This window comes from Juglans microcarpa x Juglans regia, chromosome 2S, assembly GCF_004785595.1.
Source record: "Juglans microcarpa x Juglans regia isolate MS1-56 chromosome 2S, Jm3101_v1.0, whole genome shotgun sequence".
NCBI lineage: Eukaryota > Viridiplantae > Streptophyta > Magnoliopsida > Fagales > Juglandaceae > Juglans > Juglans microcarpa x Juglans regia.
In genome coordinates, this window is record NC_054597.1 from 26440595 (window position 1) to 26466081 (window position 25487).

Here is a 25487-nt window from a genome sequence, read left to right on the forward strand (position 1 = left end):
TTGCTATGCCAAATGGATTTTGATTATGAATATTTTTGAACTTTCGCTCTGATATTTTTGATAACATGGTCTGACGCTGCATTATGAAAATGTTAATCTAATTCTGCATTCTGAAAAAAATATTTTGTTTCTGCATTCTATAAATGCTCATGTTTACACACTAGTATATGTCATCTGCTTACTAAGTTGTTGATAACTCACCCCTCATCTCCATATATTTTTCAGATAATTTTGATGGTTCAGCTGGAGAACAAGAGTAGGAAGTTTTAGCAAGGTGTGATGATCGAAGTGGAATAAGTGCATGAGGGTACAAATGCTTATTTGAGAGTCGTAGTTAGTAAAGTGATTTTATTTTTCGGATATTTTGATTTGATGAGTTAAGGATAATTTCGAGTTTTGGAGAGTTTTTAATTTATGAAATTGAGTTTCTCTTTATTGTCCCCATGGAGGAACTTAGATATTTGGATTGATTAAATGAATTAACATTTTATGGGATTTTCTAGATTTTATAGTTGTGTTATTGATGTTTGGTGTTAAGTGTTAAGAGCTAACTCCCCGGACCTCCGGGAATGGAGCGTTATAGTGCGTGGTATGACGTTGGCGACCCGAGAAGGGGGATACGTGTTAGAGACCACGTAACGTTAGTGAATACTGCTAGGCAATGGTATAAAGATGAGTCTTTTGCCCTTGCATGTCAAGCAACTCAGGTATTTTATCTCACGGATCCGACATTGGGTGGCAGTTGGCATGTTGTCCATAAGATTACAAATAGGAATGTTTACAACATTCACTCGATGACTACTGTTGAGGAGGAGATTGATGATGACGAATCATCAGGGGGTGAAATAGAAGATGATAGTCACAATAATGTGAACAACTATCCCCCTATTCTTGAGAGTGAATCAACCATGGCCGATTCGTTGAGTCGAATTGATGAAGAGCATTTGCCTGTTGATCAATTAAGCATATCACGTCAAGACCTGTCCCAACCAGTTGACAATGATGTCTTCATTGATGATGACCCACTTGACAAGGATAACTCCGGTAGTGAGTCTGAGACTCATATGCACGAGGAGTCAGATGATGATGATGATAAGTCATATTTGTATTGATTATTATGATTTTTAAGTTGAAATTCATTATGTACTCATGACAATGGGCATATATACACAGTTCTTTGAATTGAGACCCTATGTATTGTTTTAAGCCCTATGCTAGACAAATAGGAATGTTTATCCCTATCATTGCCTTCATTTTTTATAATAGATCCAGGCTTACACCCATTGTGGTTTCATGAATTTATTTTGCTGCCCCCCATTTCACAATCCCCTTTATAAGCATAAGTATTAGAAATCACATTGAAAATATATTGATATATATATGTATGTATAGTAGCTTACTTTGTCTACGTGCTTAATTGCAAATAGCACACCACTTCAATGAAGAAACACAAAAGATGAGGAGATTGTCGGTGAAGCTAAGGTAGGAATCGCTAATTACCCAAATAAACATAGTCTTCTTTTGAATTATAATGCCTATTCACATTGTCCACGATCATCAGCAATGTTTAAACCAATATGCTTATGCATCTGTAATATCAATGCTGAAATTGATAATGAAAGCAGTACCTTAAAATTGCCCGCACATCTAGCACCTGTTCTCATTATCAAATAATCCATGGTGGAAAGTTTTCTTTTTCGTCTTCTCTTAATATTTTACATAGAGTATGGTTCTCTCTATCTTTACCCAACAACCTAGTAGAAGATCCCCTTTTCTTGTAAGTGCAGCCCTATTGATGGGGTTTTCCTGCTTAGGAACATCCATGTTGTCATTCATCAAGAGATAATTGGTAGTAATAACAATAGAGTAGCATACCCTTAGTGGTTCTTGAAACAAACCATGGAGCAGCTGCGAGTAGGGGAAAAAATGGCCAAAGGTCCTTTAGCATTGCTATTAATGGCCAAAGGTCCTTAACAAATTGTTCACACTGATCTGTCAACTTCCTGCTAAGGTCAGCAAGCTCATCAATATCCTTTCGCATTTCAACTTGGCACCTTTCAAGATGCTTTCTGTTTTCATTAGCTTCTTGTTTTTCTTTATCTATTTTAACTCTCTCAAGTGTAATTCCTTCCATTTCTCTCCTAGCTACTTCTCTCAAGTAATTAACATTGTCTAATTGTCTCTGTTTTTCTTCTTGAAATAGCTTCTCCCTCTCCCACAATTCTCTTTCTTTGTCCTCTAGCTGGTGCTGCATATCAGTCTCAAGTTCTCTCTTCCGTAACTCAAGTCTCTCTTTAAATCTTCAGCATCCTTCAGAAGCAGTTCTTTTTTAAGCAAATGTAATCATTGATCTCCTGTTTTAGTTCTGATTGCAAGCAAACATGTTCTGATCTCTCTTCTTCACTCACTTGAAGTCGATGCTGCTCTTCACGTATCTTCAATAGCTCTTCACAGCAAGTAGCTCTTTCTCTTTCATCTCCAAGTTTGTCCTCATGGCATCAAATTCTTGCTAAAATGATGTATTAATACATAAGTCAACAGATTTAGCAACCACACAGCACAGAGAAATACTTGCCTGCTCTCTCAAAGTTAAATTTGAAAGCCTGTTGTTTATGTCATCTTCTTTCCTTTTCAAGCTAATGTTGGTTGCATCAATCCTAGCTCTTTAACCCTTCAAGGTCCTTTTCTTGCTACTTGTTTGGACTATCATTCTCATTTGCCCTCTCCTCTCTTTGATTAATAATCATAGGACTCTCGCCTACAAGAAGTACAAACAACTTAATTAAATGAGAGAAAAAATTGAACTATGTAAAATAGCCCTCACTAATTAACTGTAAACAACTTTTACAAAAAAAAATTGTACAACACTCAGTAGTAGAAAAATTCAAGAGCAAGAGTATGGATATAGCAAAGGTCAGAAGAGTTAAGCTTACTTAGAAATAAAGGATAAGCGGTCCCTTTGAAGTGCAGCTTCTTGAGCCTCCAAGTCCTGTGATTTTCTCTCAATTTCTGCATTCTTTCTACTCACCTCAGCAAGCTTGGCATCATTGGGATGTAATTTCACCTCTACCTCCAAAGATTTCTCCTCAATGCTAGTGACTAAAGCAGTTGCCTCATGCAGTAACTTAGAATCAACAGTAAACTTGATTGTTGCATTTTTTGAGCGCATTTCACGCAAAGCCTTCTCAAGCTGCAAAACCAACATTCTCCACATATGAGCAAGCACCACCTGCACTTATTGTTTCTACCATAGTTATATCGAATTCCATCAATGACCAATAACGTAAATGATCAAACTTAGCATTCTAAAAGCTAAGCAACTTTAAGACAAGTTAAGAGACTTCTGTTGATCGGTAGCAAAGTATCCAAGCAACAAGATCTATCATCTAATATGAGAGAGAGAGAAGAAAAAAAGTTCGGAGACCTTGAAGTCCATTAAGAAGCAACTGACATATTCTTGCAGCTGTAATATTGGATGGTTTAGCAATCGATCCATCTACAATGCTTGTTTTGAGTTGGATATACTTGACAATCAATTGAGATTGTTAGCTAGGCAATCAAAGTTATTAATTACTCATAAGGTTTTAATATTGTGTGCAGATTTTTCTGGGAATTCAGAGCTTACGTTGTGGAACACCTTCTCAAAGGGAGAGGCACAAATTGCTGATTGATTCAACTAGTGGGAAGGACACATTTGAATTTCCAGCTAGGGGGTGTAAGATGATGGGTTGTGTATGTTATGAAATGGGGGTCAATGTCACAAATTGACCCATGATGTGTAAATGTGTAACTGAAAAACACACGGAAAAATCATGCAAATGTGTAACATAGTCACACTGGAAACACACACTTGGACAGCTTTGCATGTCCCATTTCACATATGGAATGAAATGTATGCACACAGTTGGTATGGATGACATAGTTGTTGGGGAGCAATCCAGGAAATGCACATAGTTTATATGTGCATCCCTTCTTAGCAATGATTTCTGGATGAGTATTCTCCATTGGAAAGAGCAATGCAAAACACCAGAAATTTGGGAAATTATGCTTGCTGGAAATGGGGACTGTTATCAAGGGAAAAAATGCTTTTGACTTGCAACGTTCCAATTCAGATATGAGGACAAAATAAATAATACAGTTGCAGGTTGATGGTTTTAGATTTTAAGTTACTCAGATGTTAAGAAAACACATGAAATGAGGTTTTATGATTAGGTGAGAACTAAATTATACATTGGTCACACAGATGGTTCTTGTATAGTAAAAGGAAATAAATTAAATTTCCTTTCACCTAAATAACAATTAAGTATTATGGTATTCTCACTAATCAATTCCAATTTGTGATACAAATTCCTTTGGTATAAGGCCAAGCGTAATAATTCATTGATTAAATTCCAATAAAACCTTAAATTTCCATGGATGTTAAAGGTATTTTATAACTATTTTCCTTGCTACGTGGCTATAAATGTGGGTACTAATTAATTTTCCTTCATTATAATTAGCACAGGTGAAGATCAGATCTTGAATTAGTAGGCGGGAATTATATTCACTAAATTGGCTCTAAAATGGCGCCAGAAAGGGTCACTTCCAGACTTGAAATGTTTACACATGATGGGTCCATAAGGACAGCTGGCCGGTTGTTGAGGGATTGGTGACTTTGTTGGAGGGAAAGCAGAAGGTAGAAGGTGGATGGGCAATTTGGTTAACCAGAGGACTATTCCTTTCCTGGTTTGAACTTGTACACCAAATTGGTAAGGAAGTTCCAGGTAATCCTCCCCTGAGCAAGTCTGGGCTTTTTAATCTGAAGGTGCATATCTTATTCTCCCTAGTTCTCTTCTCCCTGCTTCTTTTCTTGACCTTTGTTATGGGTGAGTATCGGGTGACCAGCGCCCGATGTTTTCAAGGGGCCCATTGATTTCTGCCCCTTCAAATGGTTTTAATACACTTTGCACAGCTTCTAACATGGTATATTCAAGTACTCGACTCTTTCCATTATCTTCTTTTCAGCCATTTTTTTCTTATTTTAGGTAGGGATTACTGAGAACCTTCAGATGTATTTATTCTCGTAGCAGTTTGCAAATGGTGTTTATACTTGGTATCTCATTGATGGGTTTGCATAACAACTATCCCCCTGTTACATGAGATTCTGGCACTACATGCATTTGTAAACACTCTACATCTTTCCTCACAAATTTAGTACGAAAGCACCACAAATGTAGATTATTTTAGAAGAGTTTAGTCTAGTTTTAATATTGCATGCTGCTTAATGGCCTTTTCCAAGTATTGTTTACCTAGATGATGGGCTTTCAGTAGAGGTTCTTAGTTGTTTTTAAATATGGGTAATACATAGCAATCTGATACATTATCATTGTTAAATAAAACTAGAGTTTGAATACCCATCCTGTTGAAAGTTTGATACTGAAACTAATAATACGCATAAGGGCAGTGGACAAAATTAGGTTTGCAGGTCCTATTAGATATACTCAGACAATGCATTGTAAAAAAAAAAAAAAAAACTATGAAGGTTTTTTGACTTGCATGCAATTCATGAGCACAACTATTCCTTCACAGCCTTAACATTGTGTTTTGGAAAAAATTTTAGATCCCCTTCATTATTTAATACGTGGAAAAGTAGTAAATGATGAAAGGGAAAAAAATCTATATAGAAAGAACATTTGATAATGAGAACCATACCTTTAACCAAGTGATTCAAATGCAAATCAGACAAATAAAACAGTGCAGACAAAAAGGATCAGCTATATGTTTTAAAATGACAAACAAGCGTGATATAGCCATGTTCAAGAGGAGAAAAAGTTTTAATAAATGGTGACTAATGGTAGATAGTGGCAATGCCAAAGCGAACATTGTCTATTTAGTTATAATAAGTTTTCTTGTAGTATTGACGCTTGTTTGTTGGTTGCATGTTAAAAAGTATATTGAATTCCAGCAACCATAAAGATGTGGCGATCTATCAAGAGGGGAAGGAGGGGGCGACTTCGACACTCAAGACCTATCATACGTAGCAACAGTCCAAAGGAAGAAGCATTGCCTCTGACACCCATTTTACGAGACGAGCCAGACTCAAATGAAGAGACTCAGGACGTAGGAGGTGCTACTATACAAGAGTCCATGGATGTAGCACAAGGTGGAGAGGGGAGTATTAATATAGGTATGCCATCCATTTATAACACAGTTACTCATCTTTTCCATATCAATTCATAGAGAATAAAAATTTAACGCATTTAATCTAGTTTTTGGAGCTGTATTTTACAACATGGTTTAACAGAATAATTTTTCGAGGTATAGTTCCACCACCTAAGAAACAGGGCCGAGGGCCTGCACGATGCACACAATTTGAATGCCTCCGGAAGGTGGGTAAGATTCCTTTGGTCGTAAAGGATGGTCATCGAGGTCCATCGTGTGAAAATGCCTCCATCTTCACTGGGCGAGTCACATGGATCGTTAAAGTATATGCTGAACTAAGGCATGCAAGCTGGAATTCTATACTTGAGGAGGAGAAGCAAGAGCTTGTTGACCACATTAGGGTAGGACTGGATAATTATAGTAACCCATTAAAATATAGATGTTTATGTCATTTCTTTTAATGTGCATTTGATGACAATATGTGACAAGTTAAATATATTGAACTTGAAATGGTTCAAACGCATAAGTGTGATAAATATGCGTGAAATGGTTCAAACGCATATGTGTGATAAATAAAATGCCTATCATTATGAACTTCACAAAGTATACAAGAAATATGAATCGCATGAGGAGGCCCTACGTGGTGGGCCATCGATGCTGGAAAAACCTGCTTGGTAGTGGCTTTGTGAAATGTGGGCAAGTGGGGCATTCAAGTTATATTCATATTTTTATTTCAGCTTCTGCATATTTAATATTTAGATTGCATAGGTGACATGGTTCAAGTTAGATGTGAGATGATTTTATTTTGCTGCCTTTCTAAATAATTATAGAAAGGAGGATGCAGCTAGCATTAAAAATTATATATTAATGTATAGAAAGAATGGCCAAATAATTAATTACTAACCTGAAGCAACAATCTTTACTATTAATATATAATCAGTGCGAATTGCCGATTAATATGAATTACACCACATTTAAAGGACTTAGAATACCCATCCTATATATTTAAACAAAGCCTACATAACGATCTTCATTATTTAATTAGTAGATGTTTAGACCCAAAATAAAGCAATTAATTAAAGGTAATTTTAATTAGAGTTCAAACACTGCTCAGATGTCATGGGGGGTTTATAGGAATCAGCTAGCTAGGCCTTGTGCTATGGATTACTAGAGAAAAGTGGGCACATTATTTGTCTGATTTTCTATGTATCAAATCCGAATAATGGGCTAATTAACTCATAGTGCAAGAAGTTATTTTTTAATAAATTGCATAAAGGCCCATTTAGTTCTCTAGTAGAGGACTAAGAAAGGCCATTCAATGATATTGTAACACCCCGTATTTTAGTGTATTTTCACTGAAGGATTATTTTTAATAATTCAAAAATTTATTCTCTTATTTTATAATTATCGGATATTTTAAATGGGTTATTTTATGATCTTTAAATTGTGAAAATATTTTTTTAATATTTATTTATTGTTGTACATTTAAATTGTTCTTCTTTTAAATTAATTGATTATGGGATTTAATTATTTTATTTTCATTGTATCATTACGTTTAAATTATTTTAATTGATTTGCTGTTTTGAAATGATCTTCGTTGGATCATTTTTGTGACCCAAGAGGTGAAGATTGGACCTCATTTCTTTTCCCACTTTTTTTTCTCTTTTTCTTTCATTTTTTCTTTCCTTTTCCGCTGCATTTCCCCCCGTACGACAGCCCTTCTCTCCCTCTCTTCCCGTGTGTCCGCGTCTCCCTCACCCAACCCACCGCCGTCGCGCCGCCGTGCGCGACACCACCCATCCCGTTCACTCCCCCACCGGCCGGCGACCCTTCCCCGTAAATCCCAGCCTCTATCTCGCCGCCGATAGCCCTCACGACCAACACCAAGCCACGACGCTCTCTTCACTCCAGCACTGCCTTCGCGCCACCTCCAGCCACCATCTCTTCACCACTTCATCCTTGACCTCCTAGCAACCCAATGGATCCAACCCCAGCTCCGATCCGTCATCGGTGAAGCACATCCAACCCCATTTCCGATTTGGGTATTTTTGGCCTAAAACCACCATTTGCGCAGCCACCCACGGTAAACCACCACCACCATTGGTTTCACCGACCTCTCTAAGCCATACCCTATCAATTTTGGGTCTTAGATTGTCTCCGTTGAAAAGTGGGTTTTTGAGACCCACGGCCACAGTGTATTTTACACTGTTACGTTGCTGAGTCACCACTTCTTGCACCTCTGGGATCATTCGGAAATCATATTATAACGCTGTAAGTATTTTTCCAAATAACTATCATGATTTAAATGTATTTTTGTACTAACTCATATTATTGAGATTTGGTTGGACATGCCGGACTGAGTCCGAGGAATTCGGGGGTCGGATGGATTGTGGACGAAGTTGTAAATTTGGTTGTGTAACATACGGATCCAAATTTAGGGCTTAAACACTAGTATTTTATTTATTTGTTATTTATTTATTTAATTTTATTTATATTGTTATTTTCATTTTAGAAAATGTGCTAACAGATAGATTTAAATTAGTGATTTTCCCTATCCAAAATCTTCGTATTCTTATCCATCAAGTTCCCGTACTAGATTCGGTTTCCAGTTTGAGTTTAACTCCAACTTAAACTTTTCAAATCCTCTCAAAATCTATATCCTCGTAAGAATAGGTTCCTAAAGTCTAGGCAATTTCAAATTTCAGCCAAACTCCTGAAGGTTTCCCTCCCATCGCCTATAAGAAACCACAAAGCCTCTATTTTAAACATCGAAATACCCAGAGAACCAACAATTTTGCACAAGCCTTATTTCTGCCTAGCCACCGCCGATCACCCTAGGACGTCGGAGCACCACCCACGGCACCAGAAAATGCCGGCCAACCCAACCCCGTTGAACCCAATCATTTCCGGTAAGTTCCCGACGAGATTTCTCTCTTCCCGTGATTTTCTCTGTCTCGGTCTAACCCACTCTCTCCCATTCTCTCTCTCTCTCTCTCTCTTGCATCGCACCGCTGCCCAGAGGACCTAGTCGTGTCGCTGGTCACTTCCAACCACCCCAGAGCCGCCGTCGCCTCAGCCTTTTTCTCTCAGTGAGCATCGCACAACCACTTCTTTGTTTTAGTTCAGCCCTCTGTACACAATGAGAGTTCCCCCCCCCCCCCCCCGGTAAGCCTATAGTTTTTCCTTATAATCAATTTTCCCCATAATAACCATGACCTTTAAGTGAATTCCCAAAATACCCTTTATAACTCTTATTCTAGGCCTCTGTAAATCTCATTGATGAGATTTTCTTTTTAATTACAGTGTAGCTTACAGTGTCTATGGGAAATTTCATGTTTTAAATCTGTGCATTACGTGAACTGATTTCCTATATGGGCTGGGTGAATTCAATTAAACATGTGATTTTAAATTGAATTTGCTCTAAGTGTGGGCTGTGTTGTAAGAGTTATTGCTCTAAGAGTCCACATTTCATTAATCAGGGGGAAGTTTATAAACTATTTTACAGCAGAAAGTCTGAAGGGATTTTAAAATATGTTTTTAAAAAGTATGCTATGAAGCCTATTATTTTAGTTAAGTTCCTTTATATGTATTTAATTACATGGAATAGTACGACACACTATTCTAGGAAATTAGTAACGTCTAGTACCTCCTATAGGTAACTCGCTACAAGTTGGAAGTCAGGAAGCAACGCTAAGAGGTAAATAGTATGATCATATAAATGCATGCGTACTGTGAATATTATTGTTATGTATGAAAATATGATGTCCTTATGATGATTATCTATGCTACGCTATAAGACAAGTCATGGTTAGATTCCTTTCACGATCTTTGATGAAATATGAGATTATGCTTGAACGAATGAATTTGTTATTTGATTGATTGAATGTTACTAAAATCATATGAAAGCCATGAGATGTTCATGTAGTAATTCAAGTCAAATATGCCATGTAATAGAATAGTCAAATTATGCAAGCCATGTTCATGTGATAATTAGATCATGTATGCCATGTTCATGTAGCACGTAAATCATGTATGCCATGTTCATGTAATACTTAGATCATGTATGCCATGTTCATGTAGCACTCAGATCATGTATGCCATGTTTATGTAGTACTTAGATCATGTATGCCATGGAATGTCATAAAATGTTCAGTTCTTGTTATGTTATGCTATGTCATATTATGTTATGCCATGTACAAGAATATTCCATGTTAAGAAAGTTCATGAAGCCTAATGAATTCTCATGCATTAAGAAAGATAAGAAGTTTTTATACAGTACCACGGACTCAAGCGTGGTTAACCACAAGTAAAGAGAAAGACGGACCCAAGCGTGTTTCACTCTATATTATTCAGTTAAGTGAAACACGGACTCAAGCGTGTTTCACTCCATGTTACTCAAGTAAAGTGAAACACGGACCTAAGCGTGTTTCACTCCATGATATTCAGTTAAGTGAAACACGGACTCAAGCGTGTTTCACTCCATGTTACTCAGTTAAGTGAAACATGGACCCAAGCGTGTTTCACTCCATGACTCAGTTAAGTGAAACATGGATCCAAGCGTGTTTCACTTCATGTTACTTAGTTATGTGAAACACAGACCCAAGCGTGTTTCACTCCATGATATGCCAGTTAAGTGAAACACAGACTCAAGCGTGTTTCACTCCATGTTAAACAGGATAAACAAGTTATTATACATTCACGTTACATATTTGCCCTAATTATGTATGCTTCCACTCATGATGATGGATAGATATGTGCTATGTGAATTTATTACGATATATGTATATATGTTGTTAAGAGTCTTCAGAAACTAAATCCATGCTAGGCCAGATTATGTTTTACAGTATGATGTGCTATTTACTGAGTATTCTACTCATTCTTGTTTGTCTTCTTGTTTCTTTCATGTCTAATTGTTACAGATGATGTTTATAACGATGCAGAGTTGGATGGCCAGGAGTAGATTTAGTACAAAGGATTAGGAATGAATAGATGATAATTCACACAAGAATAAGACATCTTTTACGTCATTCCTAGGATTAATTTATGTTCTTTTACTTTACGTTCAGTTTTTGAGACGATTATGTTCAACAGTTTTTAACATTTTATTGCTTTTCAATAAATGAGATATATTCAAGATATGAATCTCTTTACCGGGCATTATGTTATGAATGTTAGTGACATCTCTATCCAATGGGAATGGGGTGTTACAATTTGGTATCAGAGACAGGTTGAGAGATTCTGTAGATTTAAAAAAAAAAAAAAATTTAGGATAGGAAACACCTAGGATGACTCCTAGCCAGCTCAAAGTTCAAGAGAGACTATTGACTATTATGTTTGATGTGTATTGTCATGATTTACTTGATTGCATGATTGAATTATTACTTACTCATTACATGAATGGTGTTATTAGATAATGGCACCAGGAACTAGGCGTAATACGCACCTGGAAGGTTCCTCGGAACCTCCACCGAACGAACCAGAGATGTTAGCGGCTGCTGCTACCAGGCTTCTTCGGTGTTTTATTGATGAAGAAGGCTTGGTAGCCAGGAATCCCAGGGGCGGTTGTACCCTGAACCAGTTTACACAGCAGCATCCTCTGACTTTTGACTGTAGGGCAGAAGCTCTCGATGCAGAAAGTTGGATCAAAAGAATGGAGAAGATTTTCAGGGCTCTATTCTGTACGGATGAGCAAAAAGTGGAGTTTGCCACTTATATGTTGGCAGACGAAGCGGATGAGTGGTGGACCTCTACAAGGGAACTGCTACTGCTTGAGCTTAACGAGGGGGTGTCCATCACTTGGGGCCGTTTCAAAAGGGCATTTTTGGACTGATATTTTTCCCTAGCACTCCGTGAAGCAAAAGCTAGGCAGTTTCTTAACCTGGTGCAGGGAACCATGACAGTGGAACGCTATACCGCGACGTTTGTGGCATTATCGTGGTTTGCAAGTTATCTAGTTCCAGACGAGGAAAAGAAATGTGAAAAGTTCGAACGGGGCTTACATCCGAGAATTCGAAGTCGCCTGATACCCCTGAGGATCCGTAATTTCATCGACTTGGTCACACGAGCCACCTTGGTGGAAGAAGACATGAGGGTGAATACGGAACTTTTCAATCAAAGGAAACGCCAACAACCTCTACCTGAGTCCATTAGAAACAAGAAGCCTGCCCCCAACTACCGTCCACAACCACCTCCGGGTATTCCAACGTATCCGATTTGCCAAAATTGCAGAAAGAGGCATCAAGGAAGTTGTTTAGTGGGCCAAAATGTTTGCTTCAAATGCGGGTAGCCAAACCATATGGCTCGAGACTGTCCAAGGAACATGCCGCCTCCAGCTACAAAGAGTGGTTAGAGGACTACCGCACCAGCTAGAGTTTTTGCTCTTACCCCAAGGGACGCTGAGACATCTAATGATGTGGTCATAGGTACCTTTCGTTATCCTAAATTTAGATGTGTCTTTTGTACGATGGATAAACCATATGATCCTGATAGCTCTAAGTTGTTATGACATTCATATAGGCACATTATCGTTGTTTTCACGTCATGCCTCCATTTTATTCGACTCTGGTGCCACTCATTCTTTCATTTCAAATCATTATGTGCCTTTGACTGAGAAGATACCTGAACCACTAGAACCTAGTATGTCTGTTGCTATGCCCTCGGGAGAACATGTTAATTGTGATTATGTGCTAATTGGATGTCTGATTGAGATTCAAGGGAGAATTCTACCTGCGGACTTGATCATATTTAATATGTCCGGATTCGACGTGATTCTGGGAATGTACTGGTTATCCAGAAACCATGCCTGTGTGGATTGCTTTAATAACAGAGTAGTCTTTAAATCCACAAATGGGGAGGAGTTTAGTTTTTAGTCAGTACGAGGAGGTTCCACTCCTCGTGTAATCTCAGCTTTACAGGCCACCCGGCTTTTGAGACAAGGATGCATGGGATTTCTAGCAAGTTTGGTCTTACCACCAGAAGAAGGACTCAAGATTGAAGACATAAGCGTAGTTAGAGATTTTAAAGACGTGTTTCCTAAAGATCTTCCAGGGTTACCCCAAGATAGAGAAGTTGAGTTCGCGATTGATCTCACTCCAGGAACGGCGCCTATATCTAAAGCACCCTACCTCATGGCTCCTGTTGAGTTAAGAGAACTCAAGGATCAATTGCAAGAGTTACTGGAAAAAGGGTTCATACGCCCTAGTGTCTCTCCATGGGGTGCTCCAGTACTTTTCGTGAAGAAGAAGGATGGGTCTATGCGTTTATGTATTGACTACAGGGAGTTAAATAAAGTGACTATCAAGAACAGATACCCCCTACCTCAGATAGATGACTTATTTGATCAACTCCAGGGAGCCCAAGTCTTTTCTAAGATAGATTTGCGATCCGGTTACCACCAGTTGAAGGTTAAGGAAACAGATGTGCAGAAAACGGCCTTCCGGACACGGTATGGACACTATGAATTCCTTGTTATGCCGTTTGGTCTAACCAATGCACTCGCAGCTTTCATGGATCTTATGAATAGGATATTTAAGGATTATCTGGATCAGTTTGTGATAATTTTTATCGACGATATTCTCATTTATTCTCGGAGTAGCGCAGAGCATGAAGAGCATTTGAGAATTGCCCTTCAGACACTAAGAGAAAAGAAGTTGTATGCAAAATTTAAGAAATGCGAGTTTTGGTTACAAAAGATTTCCTTTTTGGGACACATGGTGTCAGCAAAAGGAATTTCAGTGGACCCAGCAAAGGTTGAGGCAGTGGTAAAATGGGCCAAGCCTAGTAATGTCAACGAGGTACGAAGTTTCTTAGGCCTCGCTGGCTACTATAGAAGATATATAGAAGGATTTTCAAGTATAGCAGCTCCGATGACAAAGTTGACAAGAAAGGATGAGAAGTTCCTATGGACAGATGAGTGTGAGGACAGCTTCCAGGAATTGAAGAAAAGATTAGTGACAGCACCAGTTCTTACAGTTCCTTCGGGAGATGGAGGATTTGTTATATACAACGATGCTTCACTAAAGGGTTTAGGTTGTGTTTTAATGCAGAACGAGAAAGTTATTTCATACGCTTCCCGACAACTAAAGTGTTATAAGCAGAATTACCCAACCCATGATCTGGAACTTGCAGCAGTGGTTTTTGCCTTGAAGATATGGAGACATTATCTTTATGGCGAAAAGTGCTAGATTTATACCGATCATAAGAGTCTGAAATATTTCTTCACACAAAAAGAACTGAATATGAGACAACGGAGATGGTTGGAACTTTTGAAGGACTACGACTGCAATATTAACTACCATCCCGGTAAAGCAAACGTTGTAGCAGATGCACTTAGTCGGAAGTCATCCTCTAGCACCCTGGCTACGATGTTTACTCCTCAGAAACATATTCTACTAGACATGGAGTGAGCTGACATTGAGGTAATCCAGGACACTCAAGCTAAGATGAATAGTTTGACACTAGGATCAACATTGATAGATCAAATTAAGGTCGTCCAAGCAAGTGATACAAAATTGATGAAGATTAAAGAAGAAGTAGCAGAGGGTAAGAGACCTAATTTCCTAGTATCTGATGATGGCACTTTGAGATTTAAGGGATGATTTTGTATACCCAATGATAGAGTAATCAGAGAATTGATCTTGAGAGAAGCTCATCGTTCACTCTACACAGTTCATCCGGGGAGTACCAAGATGTATCGAGATCTAAAACAACACTATTGGTGGAGTGGGATGAAGCAAGAGATAGTGACATATGTAGCACAGTGTCTGACATGTCAACAAGTTAAGGCAGAGCATCAGAGGCCTTCAGGGTTATTACACCCACTCCCTATACCTATTTGGACGTGGGATGAAATTAGTATAGATTTTGTATCAGGTTTTCCTAAGGCACCAGGAGGTCAGGATGTAGCTTGGGTAATTGTTGACAGGTTGTCCAAGACAGCTCATTTCATTCCCATTCAGATGATGTATTCTACAGACAGGTTGGCAGAATTATATGTGCATGAAATCATCAGACTGCACGGAATTCCCTTTAAGATTGTATCAGATAGGGACACCTGTTTCACTTCAACATTTTGGAGGAGTGTACAGAAAGAGTTGGGGACAGAGTTGACTTACAGCACAGCCTTCCACCCTCAGACAGCTGGACAGTCATAAAGGACAATACAAATATTGGAGGATATGCTTAGAGCCTGCGTAATGGATTTCAAGGGCAGTTGGATTAAGTACTTACCTTTGATCGAATTTGCATACAATAATAGTTACCAGGAGAGCATTCAAGCGGCACCATATGAAGTTCTCTACGGCCACAAGTGCCGGTCACCCCTCTATTGGGACGAAGTGGGAGAACGTAGAATCCTTGGACAAGAGATTATTCAGGAGATGCATTAGAAAATAGCAGTCATCCGAAAGAAACTCGCGATTGCACAAGAGCGACAGAAAAAGTATGCGAATCAGAGGCGTCGAGAGTTACAATTTGAGGTAGGAAGCAAAGTATTCTTGAAAGTGGCACCGATGAAGGGAATTATGCGATTCGGTAAGAAAGGCAAACTGAGTCCAAGATATGTTGGCCCTTTCGATGTACTAGAAAGAATTGGAGCTGCAGCATACAGGTTGGCCCTCCCACTACAATTGTCGGCTACTCACGATGTTTTCCATGTCTCTTTGCTTCGAGGGTATGTTTCGGACCCTACACATGTACTAGAGTACGAGCCTCTCCAAGTTTGCGAGGATCTGACTTATGAGGAATTTCTAGTCGGAATCCTTGCACAAAAAGCTCAAGCACTCCGCAAGAAAACCATCCCGATGGTCAAGGTACTTTGGAGCAACCACACGGAAAAAGAGGCCACATGGGAGCTAGAAGAGGACATGAGGACCAAGTATCCATATTTATTCGATTGAGGTACGTTATCTCGAGGACGAGATTTCTTTTAAGGGGGGGAGATTGTAACATACGGATCCAAATTTAGGGCTTAAACACTAGTATTTTATTTATTTGTTATTTATTTACTTAATTTTATTTATATTGTTATTTTCATTTTAGAAAATGTGCTAACAGATAGATTTAAATTAGTGATTTTCCCTATCCAAAATCTTCGTATTCTTATCCATCAAGTTCCCGTACTAGATTCGGTTTCCAGTTTGAGTTTAACTCCAACTCAAACTTTTCAAATCCTCTCAAAATCTATATCCTCGTAAGAATAGGTTCCTAAAGTCTAGGCAATTTCAAATTTCAGCCAAACTCCTGAAGGTTTCCCTCCCATCGCCTATAAGAAACCACAAAGCCTCTATTTTAAACATCAAAATACCCAGAGAACCAACAATTTTGCACAAGCCTTATTTCTGCCTAGCCACCGCCGATCACCCTAGGACGTCGGAGCACCACCCACGGCACCAGAAAATGCCGGCCAACCCAACCCCGTTGAACCCAATCATTTCCGGTAAGTTCCCGACAAGATTTCTCTCTTCCCGTGATTTTCTCTGTCTCGGTCTAACCCTCTCTCTCCCATTCTCTCTCTCTCTCTCTCTCTTGCATCGCACCGCTGCCCAGAGGACCTAGTCGTGTCGCTAGTCACTTCCAACCACCCCAGAGCCGCCGTCGCCTCAGCCTTTTTCTCTCAGTGAGCATCGCACAACCACTTCTTTGTTTTAGTTCAGCCCTCTGTACACAATGAGAGTTCCCCCCCCCCCCTCGGTAAGCCTATAGTTTTTCCTTATAATCAATTTTCCCCATAATAACCATGACCTTTAAGTGAATTCCCAAAATACCCTTTATAACTCTTATTCTAGGCCTCTGTAAATCTCATTGATGAGATTTTCTTTTTAATTACAGTGTAGCTTACAGTGTCTATGGGAAATTTCATGTTTTAAATCTGTGCATTACGTGGACTGATTTCCTATATGGGCTGGGTGAATTCAATTAAACATGTGATTTTAAATTGAATTTGCTCTAAGTGTGGGCTGTGTTGTAAGAGTTATTGCTCTAAGAGTCCACATTTCATTAATCAGGGGAAGTTTATAAACTATTTTACAGCAGAAAGTCTGAAGGGATTTTAAAATATGTTTTTAAAAAGTATGCTATGAAGCCTATTATTTTAGTTAAGTTCCTTTATATGTATTTAATTACATGGAATAGTACGACACACTATTCTAGGAAATTAGTAACGTCTAGTACCTCCTATAGGTAACTCGCTACAAGTTGGAAGTCAGGAAGCAACGCTAAGAGGTAAATAGTATGATCATATAAATGCATGCGTACTGTGAATATTATTGTTATGTATGAAAATATGATGTCCTTATGATGATTATCTATGCTACGCTATAAGACAAGTCATGGTTAGATTCCTTTCACGATCTTTGATGAAATATGAGATTATGCTTGAACGAATGAATTTGTTATTTGATTGATTGAATGTTACTAAAATCATATGAAAGCCATGAGATGTTCATGTAGTAATTCAAGTCAAATATGCCATGTAATAGAATAGTCAAATTATGCAAGCCATGTTCATGTGATAATTAGATCATGTATGCCATGTTCATGTAGCACGTAAATCATGTATGCCATGTTCATGTAATACTTAGATCATGTATGCCATGTTCATGTAGCACTCAGATCATGTATGCCATGTTTATGTAGTACTTAGATCATGTATGCCATGGAATGTCATAAAATGTTTTGTTCTTGTTATGTTATGCTATGTCATATTATGTTATGCCATGTACAAGAATATTCCATGTTAAGAAAGTTCATGAAGCCTAATGAATTCTCATGCAGTAAGAAAGATAAGAAGTTTTTATACAGTACCACGGACTCAAGCGTGGTTAACCACAAGTAATGAGAAAGACGGACCCAAGCGTGTTTCACTCTATATTATTCAGTTAAGTGAAACACGGACTCAAGCGTGTTTCACTCCATGTTACTCAAGTAAAGTGAAACACGGACCTAAGCGTGTTTCACTCCATGATATTCAGTTAAGTGAAACACGGACTCAAGCGTGTTTCACTCCATATTACTCAGTTAAGTGAAACATGGACCCAAGCGTGTTTCACTCCATGACTCAGTTAAGTGAAACATGGATCCAAGCGTGTTTCACTTCATGTTACTTAGTTATGTGAAACACAGACCCAAGCGTGTTTCACTCCATGATATGCCAGTTAAGTGAAACACAGACTCAAGCGTGTTTCACTCCATGTTAAACAGGATAAACAAGTTATTATACATTCACGTTACATATTTGCCCTAATTATGTATGCTTCCACTCATGATGATTGATAGATATGTGCTATGTGAATTTATTACGATATATGTATATATGTTGTTAAGAGTCTTCAGAAACTAAATCCATGCTAGGCCAGATTATGTTTTACAGTATGATGTGCTATTTACTGAGTATTCTACTCATTCTTGTTTGTCTTCTTGTTTCTTTCATGTCTAATTGTTACAGATGATGTTTATAACGATGCAGAGTTGGATGGCCAGGAGTAGATTTAGTACAAAGGATTAGGAATGAATAGATGATAATTCACACAAGAATAAGACATCTTTTACGTCATTCCTAGGATTAATTTATGTTCTTTTACTTTACGTTCAGTTTTTGAGACGATTATGTTCAAATCAGTTTTTAACATTTTATTGCTTTTCAATAAATGAGGTATATTCAAGATATGAATCTCTTTACCGGGCATTATGTTATGAATGTTAGTGACATCTCTATCCTATGGGAATGGGGTGTTACAGGTTGGTATTGTGAATTGTTGGTTGTTGGTTTTGGTGTTGTTCATTTTCATGGCATATTGCACGCATGATCATGTTTGTAAAGGAAATTGGGTTTTCGTGTACATGCATTCATGTTCATGTGTTTCTTGAAAACTGGGTTTTCATATGTTAAAGGATTTTGGGTGCGTGTGTACCACGACCCCAAGCCAAGATGGGGCATTATCTCGGTGGAACACCTCTGGTCACTCGGGAGCGGAATATACTGAGTGACGTCCCCTGGGTTGTCGCTGGGCGACAACGGGATCGGACGAGATGGTCTCGTGCCGACTCCGTGGCCCCTCTACTGGCGGGAGCTAGAGGATGCTTGGCCACGAACGTGCTGGGCGCGGAACTGGGCATCACTCATTGCGTAGTGGGTGCTTGGCCACGAATGCACTGGGTGCAAAACTGAGCATCGCTACGAAGCCAGGACATGCGGATGATCCCTATGGGAGATCATAGTGCATTGGTTAATGGAATAATGAGTTGTTTTCTAGGAAAATAGCATGTGTTGATTAAAAGGTTTTTATATATTTCATTTCTTGGGAAAATGAGGTTTTATTGATTTGAGTCATTTTCTGGAAAAATGACGGAGTATTCCTTTTGGGCCAAAATGGGATTTTGGCGTGTGTTGGAAAATATCTATTTTCAGGAAAAATAGTATTTTTTGAGAAGAATGCATATTTCATCATATGCATGCATGTTGGTGGCATTAATGTATTTTTATCTCGTAGTTGTTTGGTTTATACTTACCTGCGGTACCGTTCTATGGTAACGCAGATTTTAATGCAGAGGAAGATGAGGGTGAGCTTGAGGAGTCGACTCCGCCTGAGGAGTGATTGGATCACTCGTATTCTGTTTTGGGACTTGAAAAATATTTATTTTGGATGACTGTATAATTTTTAAACCTTTTTATTGATTGTTTAAATTGTATTAATAATTCTGGTACTTAGCTGTATTAATTATCCGCTGCGTTGTTGTTGTACACTGTTGCATGTACACACACTTGGCACTAACGTTGGGATGTGTGACCCTGTTGTCATCATCCCGGCGTCTCGATTCCCGTGTCTCCTTACATGGGGTCGTGGGCACCACAGGTGGTATCAGAGCAGTTCGGCTCTAGGTAAACCCACATGTCCCTTAGGTAAAGTACCAGAAATATTATTTTAAAAATATAAGTTAAATTATTTATTTTAAGGTATCATTTAATATGGATTTTTTATTTATTTTGTTTATGTTATATTATTTTATTTTACTTTATCTTAGTTATTTCAGTATTACTTTTGTTTTGTGTTTGATTTTGTTCGGGTGTTTAAACGGAGTTAAAGATTACTATGACAGGAAGATGGTGGGACCAAGAAGGCAAGCTAATGAGCCCGAAGATGATTTACCAAGAGGTGATGGGAATTATGCCATGGCGAGGGCGTTGAATAGGATGACAGAGTTCCTCCAACAGAATTTCCGACCGCCGCAAGGAGATTTAAATAAAGCGGTCCAAGTTAGGTGCACCTATGAGCGCTTCCTAGCGCATAGAACTCCTGCCTTTACTGGGGAGGAGGATCCACTGTGAGCTAGGAGGTGGATAGAAGATCTTGAGAGAACATTTGAGGTTTGTGGGTGCACGGAGGCCCAAATGGTATTGTATGGAAGCTATATGCTGCAAGGTGAAGCGGCAAATTGGTGGTAGACCAAGCGGCAACTCCTAGAAATGGAGTTGGGATCTTTTGCTGTTGTGTCCTGGCAGCGATTCAAGAAGGAGTTCGACGACCGTTTCTTTCCTGTTGCGGTGAGACGGCAAAAGGCTCGAGAATTCAATAATTTGGTACAAGGAGACATGACGGTCGAGCAATATGCTAGGAAATTCATGGAGCTTAGGCGATTCGCTACTCACCTCATTGCCACTGAGGAGTTGCGAGTTGAACGTTTCCAGGAGGGTTTGCGCCATGATATATGCAGACAAGTAGCCTATCTTGAGATTGTGGATTTTCATAAATTAGTAGATTTGGCCACTATTGCAGAGCTGGAAAATACTTTTGTGATACGCTCCCATCCAGGCCAGAAAAGGCAGAGTGTTGCTGGTGAGGGCAGTAGTTCTGGGTCACTGCATAAGTTTGTACAGAGGACTGGGGCCCGTTAGTAGGCAGCCTCTGGAGTTCATGCAGGAGGTCGAGCTCCAGTTTGTAGTAGGTGTAATAGAGCCCATGAGGGTGACTGTGGCCAGAGAGGGATCCAGTGCTTTAGATGTGGCCAGTCGGGTCACTTTGCTCGTGAGTGTCCCAGTCAAGCTCAAGGAAGTCGTGGACGTCGACGAGGTGGGAGGAGCAGCCAGAGACAGTTAGTACAAGCCCGAGTATATGTTGTGACTCCTCGTGATGTGGATTATGGGGCTCCAGAGACCCACGATGCCGGGGTGATTACTGGTATGCTTTTAATCTAATTGTTGGACTTGATGTTTGGTGTGAGTTGGTTTTTTTTAGATTTATCTGGTGCATGTGTTGCTTCAGGTAGAGTTTGTCTATATGATTTTTATGCATATACCTTGTTTGATTCTAGAGCGTCTCAATCTTTTGTGTCCGCTACTTTTGCGCGGATGTCCATTCTAGTCATCGAGTCGTTATCACAATCTTTAGTAGTGACTCTTCCAAATAGTGAGCTGGTGTGGTGCTCCAAGGTTGCTTTAGGCTGTCCTTTAGATTTTGGTGGGTGGACATTGGATGCAGATTTGATTGTATTCAAGTTGCTTGGATTTGACATAATTTTAGGTATGGATAGGTTGCATCGATATTCTACAAATATCAATTGTAGATGTCGGATAATTGGCTTACAACTTTCGGATGGAGAGTATTTGGAATTCGTGGGAAGAAAGTTGAAAGCAAGACTTGCAGTTATATCTACAATTCAAGCTAAGAGAGATATAGCATGTGGAGCAGATGCTTTTTTGGTTCAAGTGGTGTCTACGCCATCCGAGAAGAAGTCTTTAGTAGACATTCCAATTGTGGAAGAATTCCCTGATGTATTCGTGGATGAGTTGGCCGGATTGCCTCCTGCTCGTGATATGGAATTTGTTATTGATTTGGAACCTGGAGCGGCTCCTATGCATAAGGCTCCTTACCGTATGGCACCATCTGAGTTAAAAGAGTTGAAAACTCAATTGTAGGAACTCGTTGTTCATGTGTTTCATGAAAATTGAGTTTTCATGTGCTAAAGGATTTTGGGTGCGTGTGTATCACGACCCCAAGCTGAGATGGGGCATTATCTCGGTGGAGCTCCTCTGGTCACTCGGGAGCGGAATATATTGAGTGACATCCCCTGGGTTGTTGTTGGGCGACAACGGGATCGAACGAGATGGTCTCGTACCGACTTTGTTGCCCCTCTGGGGACTAGAGGATGCTTGGCCACGAACGCGCTGGGCGTGGAACTGAGCAGCGCTACGAAGCCAGGACGTGCAGATGATCCCTAGGGAAGATCATGGTGCATTGGTTAATGGAATAATGAGCTATTTTCTGGGAAAATAGCGTGTGTTGATTAAAAGGTTTTTATGTGATTCATTTTCTTGGAAAATGAGGTTTTATTGATTTGGGTCATTTTCTGACGGAATACTCTTTTTGGGCCAAAATGGGATTTTGGCATGTGTTGGAAAATATATATTTTCAGGAAAAATAGTATTTTTTGAGAATAATGCATATTTCATCATATGCATGCATGTTGGTCGCATTAATATATTTTTATCTCATAGTAATTTGGTTTATACTTACCTGCGGTACCGTTCTTTGGTAATTCAGATTTTGATGCAGAGGAGGATGAGGGTAAGCCTGAGGAGTCGGCTCCGCCCGAGGAGTGATTGGATCACTCGCATTCTGGTTTGGGACTTGTAAAATATTTATTTTGGATGACTGTATAATTTTTAAACCTTTTTACTGATTGTTTAAATTGTATTAACAATTCTGGTACTTAGCTGTATTAATTATCCGCTGCGTTGTTGTTTTACACTGTTGCATGTACACACACTTGGCACTAACGTTGGGTTGTGTGACCCTGTTGTCATCATCCTGGCGTCTCGATTCCCGTGTCTCCTTACATGGGGGTCGTGGGCGCCACAGATATCAATTTTCTCTTCTCTATTCTTTTAATTAAAAAAGTTTATATAAATGATTCCTTTTCTAACGTATATCATTTACAGCAAGTTTTTTTTTTTCTGTCTTATACCATAAAAGGGCTCCTTACATACCATTGCACAAATGCCATTCTCATTGAATAAATGGGACTTGATATCTTTAAAAACATGCAGGAGAAGTCTCGAAGAAACATTACGAATAGGCAAAAGCTAAAGGTTAAATACACAGGCGAGAGGAAGTCATTTGTACAGATATTGGAAGAGAAGGTTTGTGCAAATTCTGAATTATAATATAAGTAATAAAACTGTGTTGGGTTAATAGTGCCTTAACTGACATGATGTGTGGCAATGGGAGACGACCCCTAATATGGTCGCTTTTTATAAAGAAACACATTGGTCAGCACGGAGGGGTAAATTTATCACTGTCACGACTGAACAAAATTACGTGAGTAATGTGTTCTATAAAATAATTGGTACACTATTTCCCGCATTATAATGTTATTTGCATAGCTGGTTATATTATTCAATTATTTTCAGAATCAGATGGTAGAGAGATTGAATGAGAAAGATCCTGGAGAGGACGTACATGAAGCGGCTAACGCTATTTTCAAAGACGTGCTAGGCTTCAGATCAGGGTACGCAACAGGGATGGGGCACATGGTCATTCCCGACCCCTCTCCTTCAATGAAGAAGAACAAATCTTTTATGCGGCTAGCGGAGGAAACTGAATGGAACAAGAGTGATGCGGAAATGTACAAGAGCATACTAGACAACAAGATGGGTGAAATTGAAGCTATGAGGAGGGGCGTTTCAGATTTTGAGAAAGCAATGAATTTTTGAATCTCTGAGTTGGAGGGCAATAGTGAGTCTCATAGAGAGACTAAGCACGCTTGCTGGGAGCAGCAATACATTTTTGTAGAGGTTTTTAGTGGATGTAACAATCCAATGGCCATGGCAATTTGAAACACACAACAAATCATTTTGCTAGTGGCAATGTAGGTTAGCTTAGCTAGGATGTGTTAGAACCAGTGGCAGGGAAATGAAGCTAGTTTTTAAGACAAAGTTGCCTCTGTTTTGGAAATTAAAGGATAAAATCTAACTTTTGATTGGTTGTTTAGATTCAAGGCAGTGAATGTATTTGGTTATAAAACTATTCAGAGGGAGTTGTGTTCATTATGAAGGGGTAATTTGTCTATACTTTTTCCTTTACTTAATGGGTTGTAGCTTGTGTATTTATTAAACCATACTTGGGAGGCAAATGTCAGTGACTTTCATTCGGTTTGCAGGTTTCAGCAAACTCATAATCAGACAAACTTCATGGAAGTGCGTCGATTGTAGTTGGTGGTGATGAAGAGGAGTACAGCTAAAGGCAAACATGAGATATTACAACATTGGACAATAGTAAGTATAAAACTTGGCCTTGCTGAGATTGAGGTTATTTGTTGAATACATAGTGATTGCTTAGCCTATACATCTCTGTTTGCACATATTTTCCTGTTGTGGTGCTTTGCAATTTGGTTATATATATCAAGTATAGATTGCAACTTCTAACAATTAGTTGGGTATGAGAAGGTATCCTTTATGAGATACTTATAAAGTTGGGTTTGAGAAAGTCACTAGAAAATGATCTATTTCAGCAGCTCTAGTAGTTCCAATTAATATTATATATACATATATATATATATGCGTGTGTGTGTGAAAGTTAAAACTGTTGCCTGATCTTTTCTTGAGCCTGAATAAATAAAACACCCTATTTACAATTCCAGAAAGTTTTGCTGCTTTCTTGTCCAATATTTTCCCGTGCAACTGGAGTAGCCATTTGAAAATTGCTTGATCTTTTCCTCTCACAAACAGATGGGACCACAAAATTTCATACACTTGGGAATAGGTGTATGAAATCAAAGTGGTTGGATATGGGGTCAATTTTAGCTAAGCAATAGGTTAATCTCCGAGATATATATTAGTCACCAACTTGATTTTATTTGCTATAGTAATTTCCTAATAGCTAGGAAATTAATGTTTTCTATTGGCTAATTGTGTTAAATACATGGTTTTTTAGGTAACTATGAGACACCATGTTGTGTGGATTAAGATGGGTTGTAGAACTACAAAAAAAATTGGAGAACACAGCTTAAACGGCATGTTACTGTGTGGAGTATTGTGTATATGTGACAAAATTATAATCAAACATGTACTGCCTTCCAAAAACTTGTTAGATTCATTACTGAACATGTTTAGTAATTCTCTGCTGTACTTGAGTTCTATTTGCAACAAATGATGTATTGTCATGGCTTTAATACCCAATACTCCACAAGAATTGTAAATTAACGGTTCACATTATGTTATATACAATGTTGGTTATCATTAGACTTAGTTGGAATCATTTGATATGGCGTTGGTTTTATTTGTTGATGGTCTGTTGAGTTGCCATGAGGTGCAATAAAATGATGCTTGAGTAGTATGAAGATTGTGGGATAAT

General features: G+C 38.8%; 1 protein-coding gene across 1 annotated transcript; it reads left to right on the forward strand.

Annotated features, from left to right (window-relative positions):
• The first annotated feature begins 15650 nt into the window (after nt 1-15650).
• LOC121253508 lies at nt 15651-16037 on the forward strand. Its single transcript, XM_041153514.1, has one exon. The coding sequence runs from the start codon at nt 15651-15653 to the stop codon at nt 16035-16037; it is 387 nt and encodes a 128-aa protein (XP_041009448.1).
• The last annotated feature ends 9450 nt before the right edge of the window (nt 16038-25487 follow it).

What these genes read in the sequence shown, in the direction of transcription:
- LOC121253508 (XM_041153514.1), top strand. Translation starts at nt 15,651, where the DNA reads ATGAAGGGAATTATGCGATTCGGTAAGAAAGGCAAACTGAGTCCAAGA.